At 44.7% G+C, this 23,589-nt stretch overlaps 1 protein-coding gene and 1 non-coding gene across 3 annotated transcripts in view; one reads left to right on the top strand and one right to left on the bottom strand.

Annotated features, from left to right (window-relative positions):
* Nucleotides 1-277: 277 nt before the first annotated feature.
* TXNRD1 (thioredoxin reductase 1) overlaps nucleotides 278-23,589 on the top strand; it is a 93,578-nt gene continuing 70,266 nt past the window's right edge. Inside the window, exons 1-3 of one of the 2 annotated variants that reach the window (XM_053257441.1) lie at nucleotides 278-431; nucleotides 11,858-12,045; nucleotides 20,527-20,587. In XM_053257441.1, coding sequence (XP_053113416.1) covers nucleotides 314-431; nucleotides 11,858-12,045; nucleotides 20,527-20,587 — 367 coding nt within the window. In that variant the 5' untranslated portion in view covers nucleotides 278-313. The remainder of the gene's footprint in view (nucleotides 432-11,857; nucleotides 12,046-20,526; nucleotides 20,588-23,589) is intronic. The other variant, XM_053257442.1, reaches the window with a different exon arrangement.
* LOC128328650 (U6 spliceosomal RNA) lies at nucleotides 13,010-13,113 on the bottom strand. Its single transcript, XR_008309358.1, has one exon. It is a non-coding gene; the product is annotated as a U6 spliceosomal RNA (small nuclear RNA).

The following is a 23,589-nucleotide window of genomic DNA, read 5'->3' as shown; positions in this document are numbered from 1 at the left end:
AAGCAAGCCACCGCTGCCTGCTAGAAGGAAAAGGTAGCTTTTTTCTCCCATCAGCACGGAACTCTAGATCGTCTGCGAAAAGTGCAGCAGCCTCGTTCCGAACATTCGCGGGAGCTTCCGACGCAGCAGCTAGTGTTTTAAGAGAGACAAACACGAGGGGACAGACTCTCGCATGGGTTCTGCGTTCAAATCCCTGCTTGTTGCGTGGTGTGTTTGCGCCGAGCGGCCTGCAGAGGGCGCCGCGAGCGGGTGGAACCGAGACACGAGTGCTCCTTGCGTGTGAACGTGTGTAGGAGGTGCTCAGAGCGTAGCCATGGGCAGTTCAGTGAGGAAGGGGAAAGTGGTTCGCCAGACCGGAGGACACCCGCCTGCTGCCACAGCCAGTCGACGGCAGCAGGAGAGGAACGGGAATAATACCAGGCGCTCCGCAGGTGCGTAATTCCGCGCGCGCACACCTCTGTTGCTCCTGGAAGGGAGGAGAGGGCGCATTAAGGTTTCCTTCAACAGTTATTAATAAATAAATAAATATTATTATTTTATTTTACTAGGCTTTTTAAAATGTACTTTATTAAAACAAACAAACAAAAACAAACAACTGCTGAGCCATCCAGAGGCATCATTAATGCGATTCATGAGTCAAGTTAGTCATAACTAACATTTGTTCTATTGATTTCAGTGGGAATTTAGTCATGACTAGCTGAATCCTTGACTGAATAATAATAGCATAATGTTTGAATTAGGGGTACCACCTGCTTTTCCCTGAGCAGCTGGTAGGCAGGAGTTCAACAGGTGGGGGTCTTTCCAGCATTCATCTCTATGCCACGAAAAGTGACCCTTGCAGGCTTTTTGTCCTGCCCTGCAGCTTTTAAACACAGGAACCTTGCCAGGAAAATTATTTATACTCTCTCCTATTAGGCGCTCTCGCTCTCTCTCTCTCTCTCTCTCTCTCTCTCTCTCTCTCTCTCTCTCTACCGGTATATATATCCTAATAGGAGAGTGGTTGGCATTTCTTACATATGATGGGTGCCGGGCATGGTTCAAGAGTGTGATGCTAGTGATGTCCGGCACAAGATTACCCAGTTAGGATCATGGCAGAGTTCTCCAGATCCCATCAGCCGAGATCTGATATGCTGTTCACTCCTATACCAGAGTTGGCTCCAGAGTCAGAGAGAGAAGGCTTGTGCCAGCAGCTGGCTTGGCATGGGAAATCACTTCCACACAAGCCCTGTCCGCACATTATATTGTAAGCTGTACCATCTGTGTACAGTGAACAGAGATATAGGTCTGTTTGCAGATGCAATTATTCGCATGTGATGGTGAATGCAGGTAGAGCTGCAGAGTCGTAGCTAGGGTCGCCCCTCTCCCCTGTGGCCCCTCAGAGGGAGGGAGATAATGAAGAAAATAGGGAGGGTGGAGCTGGGGGGCCCTCAGGAGCTGCAGGGTGCGGGGTTCTCTGAACACATCTGCTCAATTGTAGCTACCCCCTGTACAGCACTACACTTCCTCTCTGTACACTTCATTTCAGGGAGAGACTGTAACCCAGGTTCACTTATAAAATGAATGTAGACAGCCATTCACACAAAAACATGTACATGTGTACAGACATCTCAGCACAAGTAAAACATACTGTCTGAATAGGGCGACATGGTACTTCTGTGCAGTTTCCACACCAGTGACAGACAGACACATATACACACAAACCACTTTAGCTTGTACACAGACTCCTTACTGAGCAAACTCCTTCCCATATTAAGTCCTTCACCAGGCAGAAATGGGTTTTGATGGCATCCATGCAGGCAGCATAATGCATGAAGAGGGTGTGTTCATTCCACCCAATTAAACATGGAAGAAGGGAGGCAGTACCTTTACAGATTAAAAAAATGTTTAAAAAGCAAGCTTTGGCGTTACACAGAACTCTTCTTTGGACAGAGGCAATTGGAAACAAAAAATGTTTCATGCTCGAGCTGTTGACATAAAACGGAGTGTTCAGAATTTGGCCAGAGATATAGATAATGCCTTCTTCGTGAGGCCAGTAAACCAACTGAATGTTCTTGAAAAGGGCAGAGTTGGAATTGTTTTAACAGGAACTATTTCAAAGTTTTTACTAGCCTTACAGCTCAGTCTTAGGTATTTTTACTTGGAAGTAAGTCCCATTGAGTTAAACTAGAGTTGAGTTAAAAATGTAAAATAAACTACATTGCTGTATAACTCCACAGAATAGATACTAAAAGTCACTTTTGTCCATTATTTATGGGGTGGGGGTGAGAAGCCCAGCCCAAGAGGAACTGGATTGGACCCAAGGACGGTGGGAAGCTAAGTGGTTTCATGATGGCAATCATATCTTCAAAGTGCCTTACAAATGCAAATCTCCCTATAGCTCTGTTCTATAAATAGACAAGAGGAAAGTGCTTTGATTGTTTGGCACAAGGATTCAGAAGTCTGTGAAAGTGAATATAGGAATAGCGAGAGCAAAAGCAGTGTGATAAATCAAAAGGGACTTTCCAGCTGTATTTTGACTTCTGTTAAATAATATGTAGAAATGGATTGCTTTCTATCACAAGCCTTTCTGAGCATGGATATGCTGCATATAAAAAGGCGTCTGTTTATGGATTGCAAAATGCAGGTGGGGCTTCTTTTTGAAATGTGACCCAGGAAATTGCTTTTGGGAAATGTGTTTGGTTTTCTTGGCTTCTGAACTCAAAATGGAGCATGAGGCCCAGCTACGGGAGGAAGGCCATCTGGATCAGGGCCATGGCCTACAGAGAAAGATGTGGGACCCCTCCAGATTTTGAGATTTTTCCAGTCCAAGCAAATTGCTACAGCAGTCCCTGACAGATGGCCACCTCAACCTCTGAAAACTTCTAGTGTAGGGCTAAGCAACCTTGGCTCTTCAGCTGTTGCTGAACTACAGCTCCCATCATCCCCAGCTGTAATTTATTATGGGTGGTTGAGGATGATGGGGATGTAGTTCAGCAACAGCTGGCGAGGCAAGGTTGCCTGTTCCTTCTCTAGTGAAAGAGAGCTTGCCACTGGATGTGGCAGATTGTCCCACCGCTGAACAGCTGTTACAGTTAGGAAGCTCCTAATAGACCAAACCATCTAGTCCTGCCCTCAGAAGCAACAGAGAAGTCATCTGCTCCTTCTTCAGTGTGATAAAAACCTTTCAGATATTTGGATAGCTATCATATTCCCCCTTACGTCTCTCCAGGCTAAACATACCTAGCTCCTCCAACCATTCTTCATAGGACTTGGCTTCCAAACATAGGAAGCTGCCTTCTACCAAATCAGACCCATTGGTCAATCTAGCTCAGGATTGTCTTACAGGGCTGCTCAACTTTGGCTCTCCTGCAGATGTTGGCCTACAATTCCCATAATCCCTGGCTATTGGACACTGTGGCTTGGGATTATGGGAGTTGTAGTTCAGAAACAGCTGGGGGGGGGCCTAAATTGAGCAGGCCTGGGACTGGCAGCGGCTTCTCCAAGGTTGCAGGCAGGAGTCTCTCTCAGCCTGGTCTGGAGATACCAGGGAAGGAACTTGGAACCTAGCTGCTCTTCCCAGAGTGGCCCCATCTCCTAAGGGGAATGTCTTATAGTGCTCACACATGTAGTCTCCCATTCAAAGGCAAACCAGGATGGATCCTGCTTAGCAAAAGGGACAATTAATGCTTGCTACCACAAGGTCAGCTCTCCTCCTTGACTCCTCACCGTCTTGGATGCCCTCCTCTGAACCCATTCCAGGCTAACTTGGTAAAAAGGCACCTTTAACGTGGTGATTCTCTTTATTTAGCAGGGGGAGAGTAACTGGCCCTATCCACCCCCAGCACAGTACCTCCAGTGACTGTTGCTGGTGTCTATCTTATGTTTCTTTTTAGATTTTGAGCCCTTTGAGGACAGGGAGCCATCTTATTTATTTATTATTTCTCTCTGTAAACCACTTTGGAAACTTTTGTTGAAAAGGAGTATGTAAATATTTGTTGTTGTTGTATTAATATCCTTCTTAAAATGTAGGCCCCACAATTGGAGACAGAATCCCAAGTGAGGTCTGACCAGTGCAGAACAGAGAGAAAATGATGTTGCAAACTCCACTTTGATCTAAAGAGGCTTCTACATGGGCTAGCATGGGGAGATTTGTTATTACATCCATTGTGCATCTAATCTCCACTATTCACTCTGTGCTTGACCTCAGCCCTTGCTGATCTCACTCCTGGCAGACATGGAATTAGCACTGGGGCCATCAAGACAGCCCAGGACAGTTCCACGAAGTGAATTTATTCCACTACATTCCATGGTGTGGATTTATTTATTTACTTTTACATTTCTGTATCCTGTTCTTCCTCCCAGAGTGGTGTACATAGTTATTTTCCCAACAACCCTGTGAGGCAGTTTAGGCTGAGAGATAAGTGACTGGCCCAGAGTCACTCCGTGAGTTTCATGGCTGAATGGGAATTTGAACTCCAGTCTCCTTGGTCCAATTCCAATACCCTGCGCAATACACCACATTGGCTCATTTTCCGAGACAATTAACACCTTGAACTTCTTCTTTAATACCCAAGTGCCAAAACAGGCCTGGAGGAAGCTCTTGTGCAGATGTGGCCTAACCAAAACCCCTTGCGAGGACAGAGGATCCTACGTTCCCAAGCATCCCTGATGTATGTAATCCCATATAAGGGAGGAATGTCAATTTGTGACCATCCAAATTAAAGAGCAGGAAAGACCAGAGGGCACCACACCAGAGCTGCCTGTAGGCCAGGCAGAGACACATTCAAACATGACTCAAAGAAGCAAACTACCTTCTGCCACATCGAGCATGGGGAGGAGAAAAGCCACCAAGCCATTTGACTATCAATAAAATGGATCCCAGTCCCTAACAGGAAGAGCCCTTTCTCACGATGGGTGAAAAAAGAGCTATTGGGTCAGCAGAGAGAAAGCCTTAAAAAGCTTATCTCCCTGCAGACGGTCTGTTACATAGGAACACAGGAAGCTGCTATATACTGAGTCAGAGGTGTAGACCCTCTTGACGGTTAGCACTGCACTGTTAAGGCATAAATAACCTGATAATATTTTCTTGCCTGAGTATTTTTTTAGATTATATCCAAATCCATCTAGTTTAGATACATAGGGATCTGCGTTATACCCAATCAGACCATTGGTCTATATCTAGTTGAGCCACAGTTTATTGCATACTCTCTACCCTATAATAAATTGCCATCAGACCATTGGTTTATCTAGCGCAGTACTATTTACACTGACTGGCAACAGCTTTAAAGGGTTTCAGCTAGTGCAGTTCCTTGCACTACCTGGAGATGTCAGGAATTGAACCTGGGACCTTCTGCATGTGGAACAGATGCTCTACCATTGAGCTGCAGGCCCATCCCCCGTTTAGCATTCTGTTTTTGTTTGTTTGTTTGTTTGTTTGTTTGGTGGGGATAGTGGGAACCTAGTTCAGATTTTTATTTTTATTTTTTGCAAAAATCCCAGGCACCAGCAGGTTAAAACTTTGTGGCAATCTGCAAATAATTCAAAGGTCCACTGGTAGAATTTAGTTTATATCCTGCCTGCTGCTGTGTTCCTATGAAAATGAGAGTCTGTTCTCTGAATCAGGCACGTAGGAAGCCGCCGGTGGCATGGGTGCAACCCTGCGATGGTGTCCCCTAGTTGCTGTAGCCACCTAGGCATCTGATGTCAAACACAGGGGCGTGGTTATATGTGGAAACAGGGCCCCATTGCCCCATTTGTTAGGTACTTCAGCCCGCGCTGGGTTTCCAGCCTGGTTGGGAACACCTTTCCCTGCCTTGAAAGCCAGAGATTGGGAATGGGGCTACATGGCCCTGTTTCTGCATATTGTCACACACCCCAAGTCGGATGTCAGATGCAGGGGGTGTGGTTAGGTTGGGTGGGGCGGGGCGGCCAGGTTCTTTGGACCTGCCCGCACAACGGTGGCTCTGCCCCTGCTCTGAATTTATTCTTGCTCCTTAAAAGCATGGTAGTAAAAACCTTTGTTGTTTACACCAGAAAGGAGGACAGTATTCAGGAAGTACAGGATTCATTTGTGTGAGTCCTGTTCTACCATTAGAAGTATGTAATTTGTGTTATGAATACTCGGGGAATGTCTTGAGGTTAAAACCTAATTTATTTAGTCTCACGAAAAACATGCCTATTAACTTTAATTGTAGCTGAACAACTGAATCCCCAAGCACCTGGCTGAAAATAGGCTGTAATCATGTATAAAGCGATCAAAGCAGATGCTAGTGATGCTTCACACGGTGCTCAGCTGACTCTGATTAATGCCGCTTTTGGACATCATCTTGATGTTGTGGTGTTTGGCACAGGGGCGTTGCTAGGTACTTCAAAGATCATCCAGGGCCCGGGACCAGAACACCCCCCTTTTGATAAACTCCTTCATATCCCCCTGAGAATAGTTATGTAAGCTTTTAAAAGTCTCTAATATTATAATACAGCACCTATGAAGGTAGAAGCAGCAGAGAGTTAGGTGAGGCTCGGAACTCTCTCCCCTGCTCTGTGCAGGTGCCTCCACTGCTGTACTTCTGGAAGAGATCATGGAGGAGCGAGGTGACTGATGAGATTTGGGGCTCCAACCAATTCATTGGGGGCCCTTGCCCCATAGGCCACCCCCTAATGGACCATCCCCTGGTGGAGAGAGACATGAAGCTTCCTTTGGACAGATGCCATTATGTCACCAATGTACACCCTTAAACATCTTTCTGTCTTTCTATCTATCTATCTATCTATCTATCTATCTATCTATCTATCTATCTATCTATCTAAGGCATAACCTTTGCTAATCCCATGCATGGCAGCTCTTGCGAGAGTTTGCGAGTGAGCTGCTGGCTGGGGGAGAGGAAAGCGGTGGCACCGGTGGATAGGGGGCGAGGTGGAAAACAAAACGGTGGGGGGGGGGAGGAAATGGCAGTGGGTGGGCAGGGGAAGAAAACGGTGGGCAGGGAAAGAATTCGGTGGCAGCGGGCAGGTGGTGAAAACTAGAGGCGCAGATGCTCTGCGCCCAGCCCAGCTAGTGAGCTTTAATGTTCAACTATACTTCCTTTGACCCTTTTATAGCTTAATGTGGGTATGGATGGCTGAACTGGCCTTTTTTTTTAACACTCTAATGTTGGTCCTCCTGATATCCTGACTAAATTTACTAGAGCAGGGCTCCACAACTTTGACCCTCCAGTTACTATTGGACTAGAACTCACAAACGGCTTAGGTCCAGGCTACCTGAAAGAGCGCCTTCTTTTGTCTGATCCCCGCATGTTGAGGTCATCCGGAAAGGTCTGTGTCTAGTTACCGCCGGTACATCTGGTGGTGACTTGGAGCCGGGCCTTCTCTGTAGCTGCTCCTGGCCTATGGAATGCACTCCCAGCAGATATCTGTAGTCTGAGCTTGTTGTTGGCCTTCAAGAAAGCCCTAAAGACTTACTTGTTTGGCTTGGCCTTCCAAGGTTTTTAAATTGTGTTTAAGTATTTTAATTGGTTTTAAATGGCTCTGAATTGTGTTAGATTTGTTTTTATATTGTTTTTCACTTGTTTACTTTTAAATGGTGTTTGTTGTATTTTACTTGTTGTGCACCACCCAGAGTCTTTGGATAGGGCGGTATAGAAGTGTAATAAATAAATAAATAAATAATAAATAAATAACATCCCCAGCTACAAGGGCCAGTAGTCAGGAATGATGGGGGTTGTAGTCCAACAATAATTGTTCAGCCCTGTATAAGAGGAAGTCCTGTTGAAGTGTAGTAGTCCTCCTTTAGACCACTCTTTGAGTAGTACTATTGGGAAATTTACTCAAGATGTCAGCCAGTGACTTTTAGCTGCTTCTTAGTGGCCCCTGGACCGTTCATTCAAGGATCCTCTCATTCAGCTGTGGTCAGAACACTCTTGATGGGAGACTCTTATTTTATTTTTTATTTATTTAAAATATTTATACCCCACTCCTCCAGTACACTACTGCTCGGGGTGGCTCACAATATTTATAAAATAGTTACAATGTAAAGTCAGACTAATAAAATCAACCCGATTAAGTTAAACAACTTAAAAATACAAACTAAAACCACAATTAGAATTACAGTTTTTAAAGTTTCAAATTAAAAGTTATTAAATCACAGACTCTTATGATTCTGCTACCAGCTTAACGCATAATTTTGTTAAGCCCTGCCACACATTATTATTATTATTTTAGATGCAAACTAAATATATAATGTGTGGAATGTGACATGTGTTTGAAAATGTGGGTCATGTTGATATATTGATTAGGTATATTTAATCAATTTTTTAAAGTGTAAGAGTGTGTGTGTGCGTGTGTGTGTGAGAGAGAGAGAGAGAGAGAGAGAGAGAATCACTTTGGGAACTTTTGTTGAAAAGTGGTATATAAATATTCATCGTAATTGTATTTAGAGAGCCAGGATTAGCTGAGTGTACAGTAGCAAACCTGAGTGCATTGATTGTGTGAAACAGCCTTAAGTGAGCATTCATATAATTGTCATAATTAGATTACTTCACCCTAGGATGATTTGTTGGTGTAAATGTGGCATCTGAAAACAATGCAAGAGCATGATTCAAAGTGAACTGGGTTCAGCTGAGCATGAACCTTAAATTTGCTCCTAAGAGAATGTAAAACCTGCATTAGGAACATAGGAAGCTGCCTTCTACTGAGTCAGACCATTGGTCCATCTAGCTCAGTTTTGTCTACACAGACTGGCAATGGTTTCTCCAAGGTTGCAGGCAGGAGTCTCTCTCAAGCCTATCTTGGAGAGGCTAGATGCTCTTCCCAGAGCGGCCCGATCCACCAAGGGGAATATATTAGAGTGCTCATACATGTAGTCTCCCATTTAAATGCAAACCAGGACAGACCCTGCTTAGCAAAGGTGACCATTCATGCTTGCTACCACAAGATTAGCTCTCCTCCCTTTGTCTGGAATAGAGATTTGATTTTTTTTTTCTGAATGAGAGCCCACATTATTGTAATTTGTACATGAAAAAAGAAGTGCATAAGAAGCTCAGACATGCTTCTTAGTATTGTGTATATGCCTTTAGTCCAACTGGCATTGGAGTTAGTGAGACTTCATCTTAAATCCAAGGCCTCTAGACTAATTGAGCTGTGGTCAAGGAGGAGAGCTGGTCTTGTGATAGCAAGCATGAATTGTCCCTTTTGCTAAGCAGGGTCCACGCTGGTTACATTTGAATGGGAGTCTTGATGTGTAAGTACTATAAGAGATTCCCCTTAGGGGATAGACCTCTGGGAAGAGCAGAAGGTTCCAAGTTCCCTCCCTGGTATCTCCAAGATAGGGCTGAGAGGGATTCCTGCCTGCAACCTTGGAGAAGCCACTGCCAGTCTGTGCAGACAATACTGAGCTAGATGGACCAATGGTCTGACTTGGTATATGGCATGTTCCTATGATTGTGTTGCAAACCACCAATGCAGAAGTAAACATTTCACAGAAATATCACAACAACACCATTCTACACAAATGGGCATTCATGGTTCTGATGCAAACTTGCACTGCATAATTTTGCTGCCAAAAGTATGATTGTTTTTCATATACTGGCGGCTTCTACACTAGGGCCCTTTAGTGTTGCAGAGGTATTGCTATTGTAGTGGAAATACTACACTCTAGGTCCTTTCTAGGTAGATGCCAACTCCCTTTCTGTCAGATTCAAAGCACTTTATTACGTAATGAGAATCACAGCCGTGCCTTCACCTAACACATGCAGGTGATGGGTGAAGCACCCCACAAAATGGTGGAGACATAGTATATACTCATTCTTATCTTTATGCTAATTTCTAGTTATACATAGGCTCTTGTAAACTGAGCATCCTCCCCACTAGAAGGACCAATCATGGTTCTTCTAGACATGATACATTATGGTCCCAACTACACATGTAGGCTCTTCAGAGTACAGTAATCCCATTGTTCATTGTTCCCCCAAGCCCCTCCTTATCACACATTCCAAAAACCATCAGTTCATCCTAAACAGTAACTTTGGTTCACTATCTCATCAGGGATGTGAGGCTTAGTAGCCCAGATTTCTATTCAGCAATCAGAAGTGGAATTTAAAACAGTGGTGCTCCCCAGCAATAGATCAGAGACAGGGGTGACCTTTTCGTAAGGCAAGATGTGGCAGTCATCTCAAATGGCAGACTATTGAGGCACCAGTCGAGCAGTGAGATGTCCCCTGCTATCAGCATCTTAGCAGCTCTTGAGCACTGATCTGACCCTTGCAAACACCCCTTCCCACACGCCTTGCAAATCTTACAAGAGGCAGGAGGCGATAAGAGGAGGCTGCTAGCAACCTTCGCTCCTCTTGCACCTTGCCTCAAGCACCTTAATAACCCTGATCAGACAGTTACTATAGCATAATGGCTAAGAGACTGAGCTTCGAATCTGGACTTCCCTGGCTTGAATCTTGCCTCAGCCCTGGACTCACCAGGGGCTATGAGACAAGTCACTCCCTCTCTACTTTGGTTCTCCAGTTGCAGAATGGGGACAATAACACCTCTTAGGGTTGTTATAAATGTTGCATCGGAATAATTTGTGTGAACCCCTTTGCATACTCAAAGGATAAGAACATAAGAACAGCCCTGCTGGATCAGGCCCAAGGCCCATCTAGTCCAGCATCCTGTTTCATGCAGTGGCCCACCAGAGATGCCGCTGGAAGCTACAGGCAGGAGTTGGGGGATGCCCTCTCTCCTGCTGTTACTCCCTTGCAACTGGTATTCAGAGGCATCCTGCCTTTGAGGCTGGAGGTAGTCTATAGCCCTCTGACTAGTAGCTGTTGATAGACCTCTCCTGCACAAAGTTATCCAAACCCCTCTTAAAGCCATCCAGGTTGTTGGCTGTCACGACATCTCGTGGCAGAGAATTCCACAAGTGAATTATGCGTTGTGTGAAAAAGTACCTCTGTCTGCTGGTCCTAATTTTCCTGGCAATCAATTTCATGGGATGACCCCTGGTTCTAGTGTTATGTGAGAGGGAGAAGAATTTCTCTCTATCCACTTTCTCCACACCACACATGATTTTATAGACCTCTATCATGTCTCCCCGCAGTTGTCTTTTTTCTAAACTGAATAGCCCCAGGTGTTGTAGCCTTGCCTCATAATGAAGGTGCTCTAGGCCCCTGATCATCTTGGTAGCCCTCTTCTGCACCTTTTCCAGTTCTACAGTGTCCTTTTTTAGATGTGGTGACCAGAATTGTACACAGTACTCTAGGTGTGACCACACCCTAGCTTTGTATATGGGCATTATAATATTAGCAGTTTTATTTTCAAACCCCTTCCTAATGATCCCTATGTTGTACTAAAGTTGTACAATACTGATATTGTACTAATGCTAAGTATTATAATTAATACAGCTCTATATTATCTGGCAATGTTTTCCTCTGTGACCAAGATCCATCTGATTAAAGCAGAAGTGGATCTGACAAGGATTTAGTTTACTCAGAACTAAATCCTTGTCAGGTCCAGTTCTATAGGAGCTTCCTTCTTTCAGCTTCTTCCTCTAATTGCACAGTGTCACATTTGTGATGGATAGCTTCTCAGTTGTTTCTTAATGACTCAGTCCTTTTCTTTGCAGGGAAGGAGGTTTTAATTACTTATTTAATCTCATTTATATTTTCTTTACATTGTGGAGAGTAATGCTATTTTTCCAACAGCTCTAAATTTAATGTCCCATATAAATGTATAGCAGCTGCAAGGAGGTGATGAGAAAAAACAGGTGAAATGGGTGGCTAATTGGGGGAAAACTGGTCCTTTAATAAATGCTGAGGATAAACTGTCAGCCTCCTTTTTATCCATGAACTTCTGGTCTGTGTTGCCTGTACAATATCGTTTCTGCTTCTTATAGTAACAGAAGATTATTACCATACTCCTCAGAAGACAGCTGAAACCTGTTGCTCAGAGTCCCGGATAATTTATGGCTCAGAGAAAAACAGTAACGCCACAGCCAGAGACTTGGAAGTAACGATCCAGACACTCATAGATAATAACAATGTTATGATCTTCAGCCGTTCAACTTGCAAACGCTGTTCTAAGGTAATGCATTGCTTTTTATGCAAGGATAAGCAGAATTTGATAGCTGAAGAGGTCAATGCTGCGGATAGAGTTATTAGGCAGCTCCTGAAATGGACATAATTGGTTATTTTTTGCATTTGTTATTCACATCAAACTGGAAACATGAAATCTGTAACTGACACAGCTTATTGTATTAGAACTTTCCAGTTGAAATGCTGCTGTTTGCTGCTAAATTAGCAAGAGGGGCGTAACTATAATAGGGCAAGGGGAGACAGTTGTCTGGGGGCCCACTGCCTTGGGGGGGGCGCCCAGAGGCAAGTCACATGACTGACTCCCCCAGCTGCGCACCCGCCCGGGCTTCCTTCAGTTGTATTCATCCTCCGAAACTGATGTGAGTGTTAAGACCTGGAGCTACCAGAACAGCATGTCTTTCTCTAGGACCATTAAATGACTCACATCATCCACAATTTACAAAACCTTTTAAAAAATAATTTAGGATAATATTCTGTTGTGGCACAAAGGATTTACTATGCTTTTTGTTACCACTCTTCAGCCTCATTTAAGATTTCTTTACTTCATGAGCTGAGCTTCAGTGAGCGGGGGGCCCATTTTAAAATCTTGTCTCTGGGCCCACTCCAACCTTGCTACGCCCCTGACATGATTTATGTAAAGAGGAACTCCGCAACGGAATCAACTGAGCAATTGCAGATGTTAACATCAGACCATGGTTTGACATCACACAACTGACTTCCATGCTTCCTCCTCCCCTTGCATGCTGCGATTAGTGAGCATATGAAGCTGTCTTATACCGAGTCAGTTCCACAGGTCCCTCTAGATCAGCACTGTCTGCACGGACTGGCAATGCCTCTCCAAGGTTTCAGTCTTTCCCAGCCCTGCCTAGAAATATAGGGGATGAAACCTGAGAAGATCAGCTTGCAAAGCAGGTAATCTGCCCCTGAGCCACAGTCCCCAACCCGCCCCCACAGAATAGATGGGATGCTTCATAAATGTGTCTGTTATCCTTGTACAGGGCCATGCTAATCTTCTCTGTATTTTTCCAGTTTTAGTATATGTGTGTCTGAAGTACAAGTAATTTAGGAATATACAGTAGGAAGCTGCCATATACTGAGTCAGACCATTGTTCCATCCAGTTCAGTATTGTCTACTCTGACTGGCAGCGACTCTCCAGGGCTTCAGCCAGGAATTTTTCTCAGTCCTACCTGCAGATGCCGGGGATTGAGCCTGGAGCCTTCTGCACGCTAAGCAAATGCTCTGCCACTGAGCTACAGTGCCTGCCATCCCCGTGTTTCTGATCAGAGCTTCTGGTGGTCATTTAGCAGCAAACCTTAGTTTGCTGGTTTGTCTAAACAGCCAAACTGCGGTTTGTGCTTTCACACACAAGGGGGGGGGAGTGAGTGTGCAACCCCCAAACTCCTCTGAATGACCCCAATATCTCTTTATATGTTGTACTTCTACTGCTTCCCTAATCCACTGAGATACTTGAAGTTATTAAAAACATTTTGACACTTTTAATATCTGCTTGTATTGTTTCTGTGATTTGAGGATTTTTGCCCAGAGGACCCAATGGTGTAGTACTGTAGGGTGTCATGGCCTCAAGGCACAAACAAGCAGCAGTTTCCCAAACAAGGGACTTACCTGGATGTGGCCGGGGGAGAGGGGTGGCTGGGATGGGTTGGGAAAATGGGTTGTTGTATAAACAAGGGCTGCTACATATGCAAAAGAAGCAAATAAAGAAAGAGCGGCTGAAAAAGAGGAAGTTCATATAAGAGGGACAAGGAGAGAGGAAGAGGCTGGGCCAGGAAGCCAGGGGTTTTTATATAAGGATAGCAGAGTCAGTGATAGGCCATTCACACATTATGTTCAACACTCGTACAATGTGTGTACAGTGTACAGAGGTACAGATCTGTACACAGGTACAGTCATTCACATGTTATGTTGAATGCAGGTACAGAAGTACACTTCCTATCTGTACCATTAATTTGAAGGGCCTTTATCCAGGTTCTTTTTTAAAAAAAATGAACACAGGTACATTCATTCACACAAACACGTGCATGAGTGCACAGACATCTGTACACCCATACAGAATAATGTCTGAATGGGGCTGATGATGGGGCTGCTATAATGAGACTCTAGTGTAAGCCTGGGAAGCAAATGGAGACTGAGGGAAGGTAAGCAGCTTTGAGAGGTGAAGACTGAGGATGTTGGAACCTCTTTACCCCCAGCTTTGAGACTCAGCTAGGCCTGGACCCCAAACAATAAAGGCCTGCACAGAGGCTTTGTATTTCATAGGGCAGGCAGGGACACAGTCCTGGTGCTTTTTTCACCCAGAGTCGCCGTAGTAGGAACATAAAGCCCTTTACTTTCTAAATGGAAATAATATGACTTCCTGCTCCTCCCCCCAGATTTTTTTTTTATCATCTGGAAGCACCTTTATTCATTCCAGTTTCATTGTTGCATCAGTGTCTCTTAGATTCTGTATGTACTGTGGAGACTGCCCTGTGATTAAGCTGATCTGTGAAACCTTTGGGCAGTTTCTGAGTTTCTGTACATGCTTGCTGGGTTTGATTAATTGAGGCTTATCTCCTTGGTGAAACCTCACTGCTTCTTCCTTTTTTCTTTTGGCATGGATAGCTTGCTGAACACTTCTGTTGGTTGGCAAGCTCTCAGAGATGCAGATCCTCCTGAAAATATGTTTCTGTAATTTTATAAAGCAGTGTACTCTGGCATATTAATGGTACAATAATCTGCATACCAGCACTTTTTCAAAGTTTCCAGTAAAAACTGTTCTCATTTTGCAAACCACTGTCTGCCAGGAATCGTTGAGAACAAGGGCGAGGCGAGGCAAATGGTTTTGAGAGTGAACAGAGTCGGCCCTAGGAGAAGTAGTGCTAGGGTGGGGTAGGCCTTCAGCGTTCTTCTCAAAGGCTAACTTACCAGTGTTGCCAAGTTGTGTGGCTTGTGCAAGCACAGCGCCCCCTTCAGGTAGGTGCCCTGGGAGACAGCCTGGCTCGCCAGCTCCTACAGCCGGAAGGAAATGGGTCATGTTCTTCACCACAATGGGTGGGAACATGGGGTGCGGGAAAGGCAGACCTCTTACCCACAGTCTGGAACAGAACACCACCTACAATCCGGGTCTGCAATGAGCCATTTTCTAAGCATAAATTCTTCATATTTTCCCATCAAATATGTCATCATTTAGTATCCATTGAATATTATGGGGTTTAAATCACTCAGAGCACTATGGACAGCTATATTAACTCTGCTCTCAGATATTTCTATCCAGAGATACTGACATAAGCAATCCACACAAGATCTAATGGTGACAAGTCATTATTTCTGGAAACCTCTCCTCAGAGTGCCATAGAAGGTTCAGGAGACAGTCCATGAAGTCTCTGCTCTCTTTGCTGCTGATAGTTGTTCCATTGTCAGAAGACTGGCCTTGAGAATGAAAGGTGGGGGGAACTGTACTTCTCCATTGGAATAAATCTGGGATTTTCACACACGCACACTTATAGTCTTATAACACTGTATGTGAGCATTTGTAATTAAAAATAATTACTTTATTTAGTGATCTTCACTATTCTTCAAGTGGAGGCCACTTTGGCACAAAATCTTCAGCATGAGAGCATAGGAACATGGGAAGCTGCCATATACTGAATCAGACCATTGGTCTAATTAGCTCAGTATTGTCTTCACAGACTGGCAGCGGCTTCTCCAAGGTTGCAGGCAGGAATCTCTCTCAGCCATATCTTGGAGAAGCCAGCGGGGGGAGGGGGGGACTGGGAATTTTCTGCTCTTCCCAGAGCAGCTCCATCCTCTGAGGGTAATATCTTCTAGTGCTCAGACTTCTAGTCTTCCATTCAAATGCAACCAGTGCGGACCCTGCTTAGCTAAGGGGACAAGTCATGCTTGCTATCACAAGACCAGCTCTCCTCTCCTAAAAAATAAAACTAACCGAGTGGACATTGTGTGTGCTTCCACATGCGCACGCCTTAGAGGAAACATGTGTGGAGTGCATTTTTAAAAAATATTGGGAGTGAAGGTGTAAATATTAACCTATGAAGAGAACGTGTTGGTCAGAATTTTGGGCCTCTGGAATCAGATTCTTTAGTAAACAAAAGGGCCGTCTGGCGAGTCTTGAGAACTAGCAGCTTAACTCCGGGATTTGATTTGGCACAAACCCAAGCAAAAGGCCTGTCTGTTCTGTGACCAGCATAGGGGGCATAAGTGAGGCAGACGGGGCCGAGGGACTAGAACTGCCAATGTGGTTCAGGGCTGAAGGGAATCACCTTAGTACCCAGTGGATGTGCAGGGTTCTAGAGCACCCTTGCTATGCTGGATGCAGCAAGCACTGCTCAGAGGGCCAGCAAGGTGGGCGAATTGAGTCTGAGAAGTGGTCCCCGCTGCTGCTGCTGCTGCGTCGGTGGGCGGAGGAGCAGGGCTCCTGGGGGAAACTGGAGCCGGAGGGCATATCGGAGTCTCCCGGGGCTGGGTAGGTGAAGATCAGCAATTTCCCATGGTGCTGACCTCTGCACAGTGCTGTACCTTTCTCAGAGCTGAGAGGGCCTTTACGAGAGATGGAGCCCTTTTAAGAGCTCTAGGAGAAATATTTGGGAAGGGCTACATTTCCCAGCATTTCATGCACTCCTTCCAAGATGGGGCACAGACTCAAGGGTTCAGCTTCCCTTAAAAGACCTCCCCCCACCCCACCCCACCCCACCCCACCCCACCCCCTGGTGCTGGGCAAAGCACAGAGAGAATGGTCATCTTCGCCTGGTGCCAGGGGGACTCTGCAGAATATTCCCCTTCGGCCCAAGCTTCACACAGGCCCAATAAACAATTAGTCAGAGAGCTGCACTTAAGGCTGAAGGGGGCCGCCACTGGCTCCCGGGCCTTATAATGAAGACCAGTGAATTAGAGCTTCTGGATTCTCTCAAGCATTTGTCCTGCCACTGCTCTTGGTTCACTTTTTATTTGTTTATGTAAAGTATTTTTTCCACTCTGTTTCTCCACATTGCTCGAGGAGCTTGCAACAAAAGCATAAGAAAAGCAGCCCGACAATCGTACAACAACCAATAACCAGCAATAAAGCTAACAAATAATCCCATTCCTTCCCGCCAGCTGCGCCATTTAATTGTCTTTAGCAGCTGTAACCAGCTCAGCTTCCAAAAGTTTGCCTGCATAAATAGGACAAAGCTTCCCGAATGCTAACAAGGAGGCATATTGGTACGCAAAGGCAGAAAACATTGTGGAAAGGGCCTGGTTGCTCCCTAGCACCATCCTGATTGCTTTGGATGTCGGGACTCTGAGTGGGGCCTGATCAGTCAGTCTTAACCAGCAGAGTGTGAGTGTCAGTGTGTGTGTGTGTGTGTGTGTGTGTGTGTGTGTGTGTGTGTGAGATATGGTAGAGCAGGGCTTGACAATTTTAAGATGCCAACTCATGGTCGTGCCTGAAAAGCCCCATTCAGCCATGATACTAGCTGGGTGACTCTGGGCCAGTCACTTCTCTCTCGGCCTAAGTGACTTCTCAGGGTTGTTGTGAGGAGGAACTTAAGTATGTAGTACACCGCTCTGGGCTCCTTGGAGGAAGAGCGGGATATAAAATGTAAATAAATAAATAAAGTCAAGTGTGGCATCTGAGCCAAGCCACATGGAAAAGAATATTCTCCAATGCAATTAACCGAATGGGTAGAATAATTCTCAGAAATATTATCCCCTACTCCAAATAATGCAGGAGAATATTCTTTTACAAGAATGTGAGCAGGAGGAGGAGGAGGAGTGGCTTCAGGTTGCCGCCTGGTTGCTTCAGTCCATCGTGTGCCTGAGCCAGTTGGACACGACATGGAAGAGGAGGGGGCAGCCCGTCCCTGCCTTGCTTTGCTTACTCCTCGTCCTGGTTGTGTCTGGCTTGCTTGCCTGACAGATGCGACCAGGAGGAAGAATGAACAGACAAGGCAGGGAGTCCACCCCTGGAGCAAAGGGCATTGCTAGCAGCAGGCGGTGAGTCTGACCCCGTCCATGGAGCAGAGGGCAATCTGGCCCCTAAATTTTGGACTGGTTGCTGGCAGCGCCAAAGAACATTTGTCAAAGTCTGGGGTAGAGGCATTCATCCCTCTGATAGTTTTAAGCTCAGAGTGCTTCTGAGAGCACACCTTTTAGATGGATACCAAAATAAAAATGGGTTTTCCCTGTTCATTCCTGCCCTTCCCATGGCTTTAGATGCCTGTTATGCAATCAGCTAAAGTAAGGCACAAACTGTTCCTTGGTTTCTTTTGGAAATAAGTTATGGTTATATTTTATAAGCAAAATACAAGTTGATTCACAATTTATTACATGCATGGCCTGCCTTTCTCCATGGAACTCAGGGTGAGATACATGGGGTTCTAGGGCATGCCCCCATCAAAAAAATTGACCACGTCAGTGTTTAGCTGATTAGCCATAAAGCACATTGCTACACCATGTGCCTTATGGGAGGAGAGCTGGTCTTGTGGAAGCAAGCATGAATTGCCCCCCTTAGCATGAATTTGCTAAGCAGGGTAAACCCTGGTTTACATTTGGATGGGAGACTACATGTGAGCACTATAAGATATTCCCCTTAGGGGATGGGGCCGCTCTGGGAAGAGCACCTGCCTGCTTGCATGCAGAAGGTTCCAAGTTCCCTCCCTGGCATCTCCAGAGAGGGCTGAGAGAGATTTCCTATGATCCTTTCATATCCTATATTTGACAGTTGATAGAATATGCTGCATGTGTGTCTTAATTGTGATCTGTGCTATCTATTCTAAAGATTTGGGGGAGGGTTCTTCTAGCAACAAAGCATAATCAAGAGAGGCTAAATGTAAACTACAATCCTCTCATTTTGGAGTATAGAGGAAGTCAGAGCATGGATATGAGAGACAGTTGCAATGCCAGTTGATGGTATTATCTCACATACTTTGTAACATAAGGGGAGATTTTGGGCTTCTTCAAAGTAGTACTTCTAAAAATGTTTAATCATGAGAACACTGATAAATGCTGCATCTACAACCTTCCGAGATAATACACAGGTCAAAGCACGCTCCAGTGCAGAGGAGACAGGCCATGAACAAGGCTGGGATCTCTTTTCACTTGGTCCTGATTTATAGTTTCATGACAGTGGGCCACAGTTGCCTGAGGTGACATTATTTTAGAGACGCTTGAGCGGAAGGGCCCTGAGGACTCCTTGCAGTGTCACAGAAGATGCTGGGACACAACTGGAAATAAACTAGAGAAAATAAAAAAAACATTCAAGCATGGAGCTACCAAGGGCAAAGAGAAACATCGAAGATGAACGCCAAGAATTTCAAAGTGGGTAGACCGAAGAAGTGGACTGAAGAAATAGCATTTGGGCTTCTCTCAATCTAGCCTCCCCGCCCCCCCAAGCAGTATCGCACTGGGGAGGTGGGTATAAATAACTAAATCTTCAGTTCGACATACTGTTGTGAGCAACTATTTTCTAACATGAATTTCATAAAATACAAACTAAGGAGCCAGCTGAAAGATGTGAGTCTTGCCTGACGATGACAATTTCAGCGTATTCCCTAAACATGGAGGAACTCTCTAAAGAAGTCGAAGAGCAGAAGTCATATTACAAGTTCAGAAAAAATAACAACATGAATATAGTTTTGGTCATGAATAACAAGCATAATAGAAGGGGCTTATTTATCAGCTGCATTTAATTCCCCCATGTGACTCTTACATCAGTCACAATTAGTATCCACTAGTATCCATTAGTCGTGTGTGTGTGCATACATTATATGCATCTATGTGCATGATGCAGTTCTCAAAATATTTTGGTAAAAGACCAGAAAAAATGCTCTTCTTTGAAAGGTTGCAGACCCCTTGTTTACCCCAGTGTGGACCACCTAATCATCCAGCAAATGATGGCTACTGGTAATATGTACCACCTGAAAATACCTACTTATACAGGACTGAAGGGTTTTAAAGGTTTAATATGCTATCTCTTAATTAAATGCTATCTCTTAATTAAATGGGTAGATCCAATGGGTAGATCAACTACCAGGGACCAGAAGATTCTGCCATAAAAACCCTCTTCAGACTTTCCATAATGTCTGTGCAGATGTCTACATATGTACACGTTTTTTGTGTGTATTTGAAAAATGAACCTGGCTGCAGGCCCCCTCAAATGCAGCTATAGATAGAAATGTACTACTGTACATGTGTTGAACATAATGTTTGACTACTCTATGAGCATGCATTGTATACAGGTAGGTTCATACAGGAACAGGTGATGCTTAGGCTATCCTTGGCCTAAGAGTTTTAAAGGTCAAAGCATATGAAACTGGGCCCAGAAACCAACTGGGAGCCTATGAAGTTGGTGTTATGTGTTCCATGCGCCTTGCACCAGTCAACACCCTAGCAGCTGCATTTTGAACCAATTGTAGTTTCTGGACACCTTTCAAACAACACATTTCTAACAGTATTTATATAATGTGTTTTATGTAGGTGAAGGATCTGTTCAAATCCATGAATATTCCCTACTGTTCTCTTGAACTTGACCAAACAGGTAAGGCAGTTACATTCAAATATCATTGCATGCAAACGAACCCTCCTGCCAAATTATGTACTCATTTGGTTATTTTGCAAGATTATTTCCTCATTGGTTGTACATTCAATCATCGGGACTGGGAGTGATGCTCAAGTCACTGAAGAGCAGATGCCTTAAATTAAAGCAAAAGGGCAGCCTTTTTTATTACAGTTTCCAAAGGCCGATGGTATCAATTGTTGCTAAAACATTTGACTTTATGGCTGGCATTAAGAAGGCAGAAAAAAATCTTCCTTTAAAAAAAACCAAAACGCTTTAGCCCCTGTAAGGATGCTCCTCCTGCTGTGGTCATGGACATCTGTGACCAAATCCAGTCCTGAGGTAGAGAACCACCCAAGTTGTCTGCTGTTCATTGCTGGATCTCGGGACTTGAGGTGAGGCTTGAACCGGAGCTGGGCCTTGAGCTAAAGCCTGAAGGGAAGGAGGCAAGATTTTGCATACATTACTGTATTTACATACTACTATGTTGTAGTAGGCACGTTAACATTTGAGGCGCAATTGAGCTAACTTGTGAACCGCCTAACTTATGTGAATCAAATTTGCTATAGGTGTAGGGACACATAGGGATGGCTCAAGGATGTAGTTTGTAACGATGTCATCCATCCTGATTGAAGGTGGCAGACACGTGAATGTTTGAGGTGCAAGTGGGAACCGATTTGGACCAAATTTGGTACAGTTAAAGGAACACATAGGGACACCTCAAACACATAGTTTGTGATGATGTCATCGTTAGCCCACTTGTGCCTCAAACGCATCTATCATCTTGAATCGGGGTGAAAGAAATCATCACAAACTATGCCACTGAGGCATCAGTATGTGTCCCTACAGCTGTAGCAAACTTGGTTCAAAACAGTTAAGCGGTTCACAAGTTAGCCCACTTGGGCCTCAAATGTTTACACGTCGATCATCTTGAATTGGAGTGGATGACATCATCACAAACTACACCACTGAGGTGTCCCTATGTGTCCCTTCAACAGTACTTGATGTGGTTCAGATTGGTACAGGCATTGTGAAGTTGATTGGGGTGGGGAGGACACAGACATGGAATGTTGGGTAATTTCGAATGCCTACTGGAAAGTAGGCTAAAAATGGAGTTGTTTCTGAATAAAGTATTAGTTAAACTACTAAGACTACTTTGTGTTTATGAGGGAAGCTGCCATTTGCTGTTTCCAACAGTTTGCCCACAGATTATACTCCAGGCCAGTTAGTGCCACCATTAAAGAAGCCATCACAAGTTGTCCTTTTCGATGTGCATGTTGATGAGTTACATTGGTTTTATGACCTGTGTGTGTGAAGGTGGTTGCGAGAAAGTGACACATCAAGAAGGTGACTGCAAGACCCAATTCCTGCTTTGCACCCTTTCGTCTTTTTTGTTTGCTTTAGGTGAATTTTGCAGGAATCTCCATCTCTTACATATAGGAGGCTGCTTCATACTGCATCAGACCATTGGTCCATCTAGCCCAGTATTGTTTGCTGTGACAGGCAACAGCTGTTCAGGGTCTTGGGCAGAGACCTTTTGCATCATCACCTATTTGAACTCTAATAATAATAATAATAATAATAATAATAATAATAATGGTTACTTCTTTGTATAGCTGAAAGCAAGGCGCTATATGAACATAACATTAATGACAAGCCTTGCTCACAAGCTTACAGTCTAATCCTTTTAACCAAAGATTACAACAACATCCTCTGCATGCAGTGTGTGTGCTCTGTCATTGAACTATGGCTCTTTCCACCCCAATTGAAGTGGAGGTATACCAGGATCTCCTTGCAAGAAAAGCCTGCTTGTAGCATCTTTCCACCCCAACTGTCCTCCTAATTTTGATTCCTTCCAATGGGTCAGTAGGGCATATATGCTGATTTCCTGGAGGTCTCTTTCAGAGGGGGGATTCTGCAGATTTGAAACCAGTTGGTCCATTTCTAATATCCATTGATGCATTTCTCAAAAATAGTGGAACTACGTCTACCACTACACTCTCTGCTGACTCATCACTCTCTGGTGTATTTCTGCAAAACCCTAGAAAATCATCCAGAAATATTTGGAACCAGCATGGGCAATATAGGAATGTCTAGGATCTAGACATTCCTTGGAGCAATTGCTGGACTAATTCGGTATCCAAAGTCATAAAACAATATCAACTTTAGTTGCCTTTATTGCATAAAAACGGTCATATCGGAAGAAGGAACAGGCCTGATTCAGTGGCGTAGCAGCACTGGCAGTGGCCATGCCGAATGTTTTGGTGGGCTACTGCCACTGCTGCCTCCCCACTCACCTACCGCCACTGTCCTCTGCTAATCTTCAGGGCTCCCCTGTGCCGCAGCCAGCAAATAGAAGTAAGCTGGCTGCGGCCCTGTGTAATGACATCACTGCCTGGTGCCTGTTTTCCCTGGGATAACAGGTGTCGGGCGATGATATCATTCTGCCATGCTGCGGTTGACAAAGGGAAGCAAACCAACTGCGGCAATTGTGATGGTTAGCAGGGCTGCAGAGGCTGGTAGCAGGAGGGAGGGTGGATGGGAGGGCAGTGAATGGTGGGATCTGCAGTAACTCTCCCCCCGCACTCCCCGCTGCCTCCAGCAGCTCCCCTTCCTGGCAGGCTCTTGTTCATAGCACATGGACGCTTGGTAATAGATCCTCCCTAAGTCTGAAGCTCACATAACAAACTGCATACCAATATATAGTCTGATAGCCTCTTTTGTACTAAAAAAGCTGTTTCTGGTGGATGCAATTAGAAATTGAGGTGAGGAAGAATACACAACTTAACCCTTTTCTAGCTTGCCATTTTCCTGCTCCAGAATAACGTACCCAAGCAATTCCTCAGCCATGGGATTTCAACTGCATGTTTGCAAGAACACATGCATACGAAATATCATTATTCTATCAGTACAGTGGGAACACTCACCACTGCAGTGAAAAAAAGAGTGGGCTCTGGCCATGCATACGGTAGGAATGAACCCAA

The sequence above is a fragment of the Hemicordylus capensis genome, chromosome 5 (genome assembly GCF_027244095.1).
Source record: "Hemicordylus capensis ecotype Gifberg chromosome 5, rHemCap1.1.pri, whole genome shotgun sequence".
Classification (NCBI taxonomy): domain Eukaryota; kingdom Metazoa; phylum Chordata; class Lepidosauria; order Squamata; family Cordylidae; genus Hemicordylus; species Hemicordylus capensis.
The sequence above is the reverse complement of the archived record's forward strand: the minus strand, read 5'-3'. Positions and strand labels throughout refer to the sequence as shown.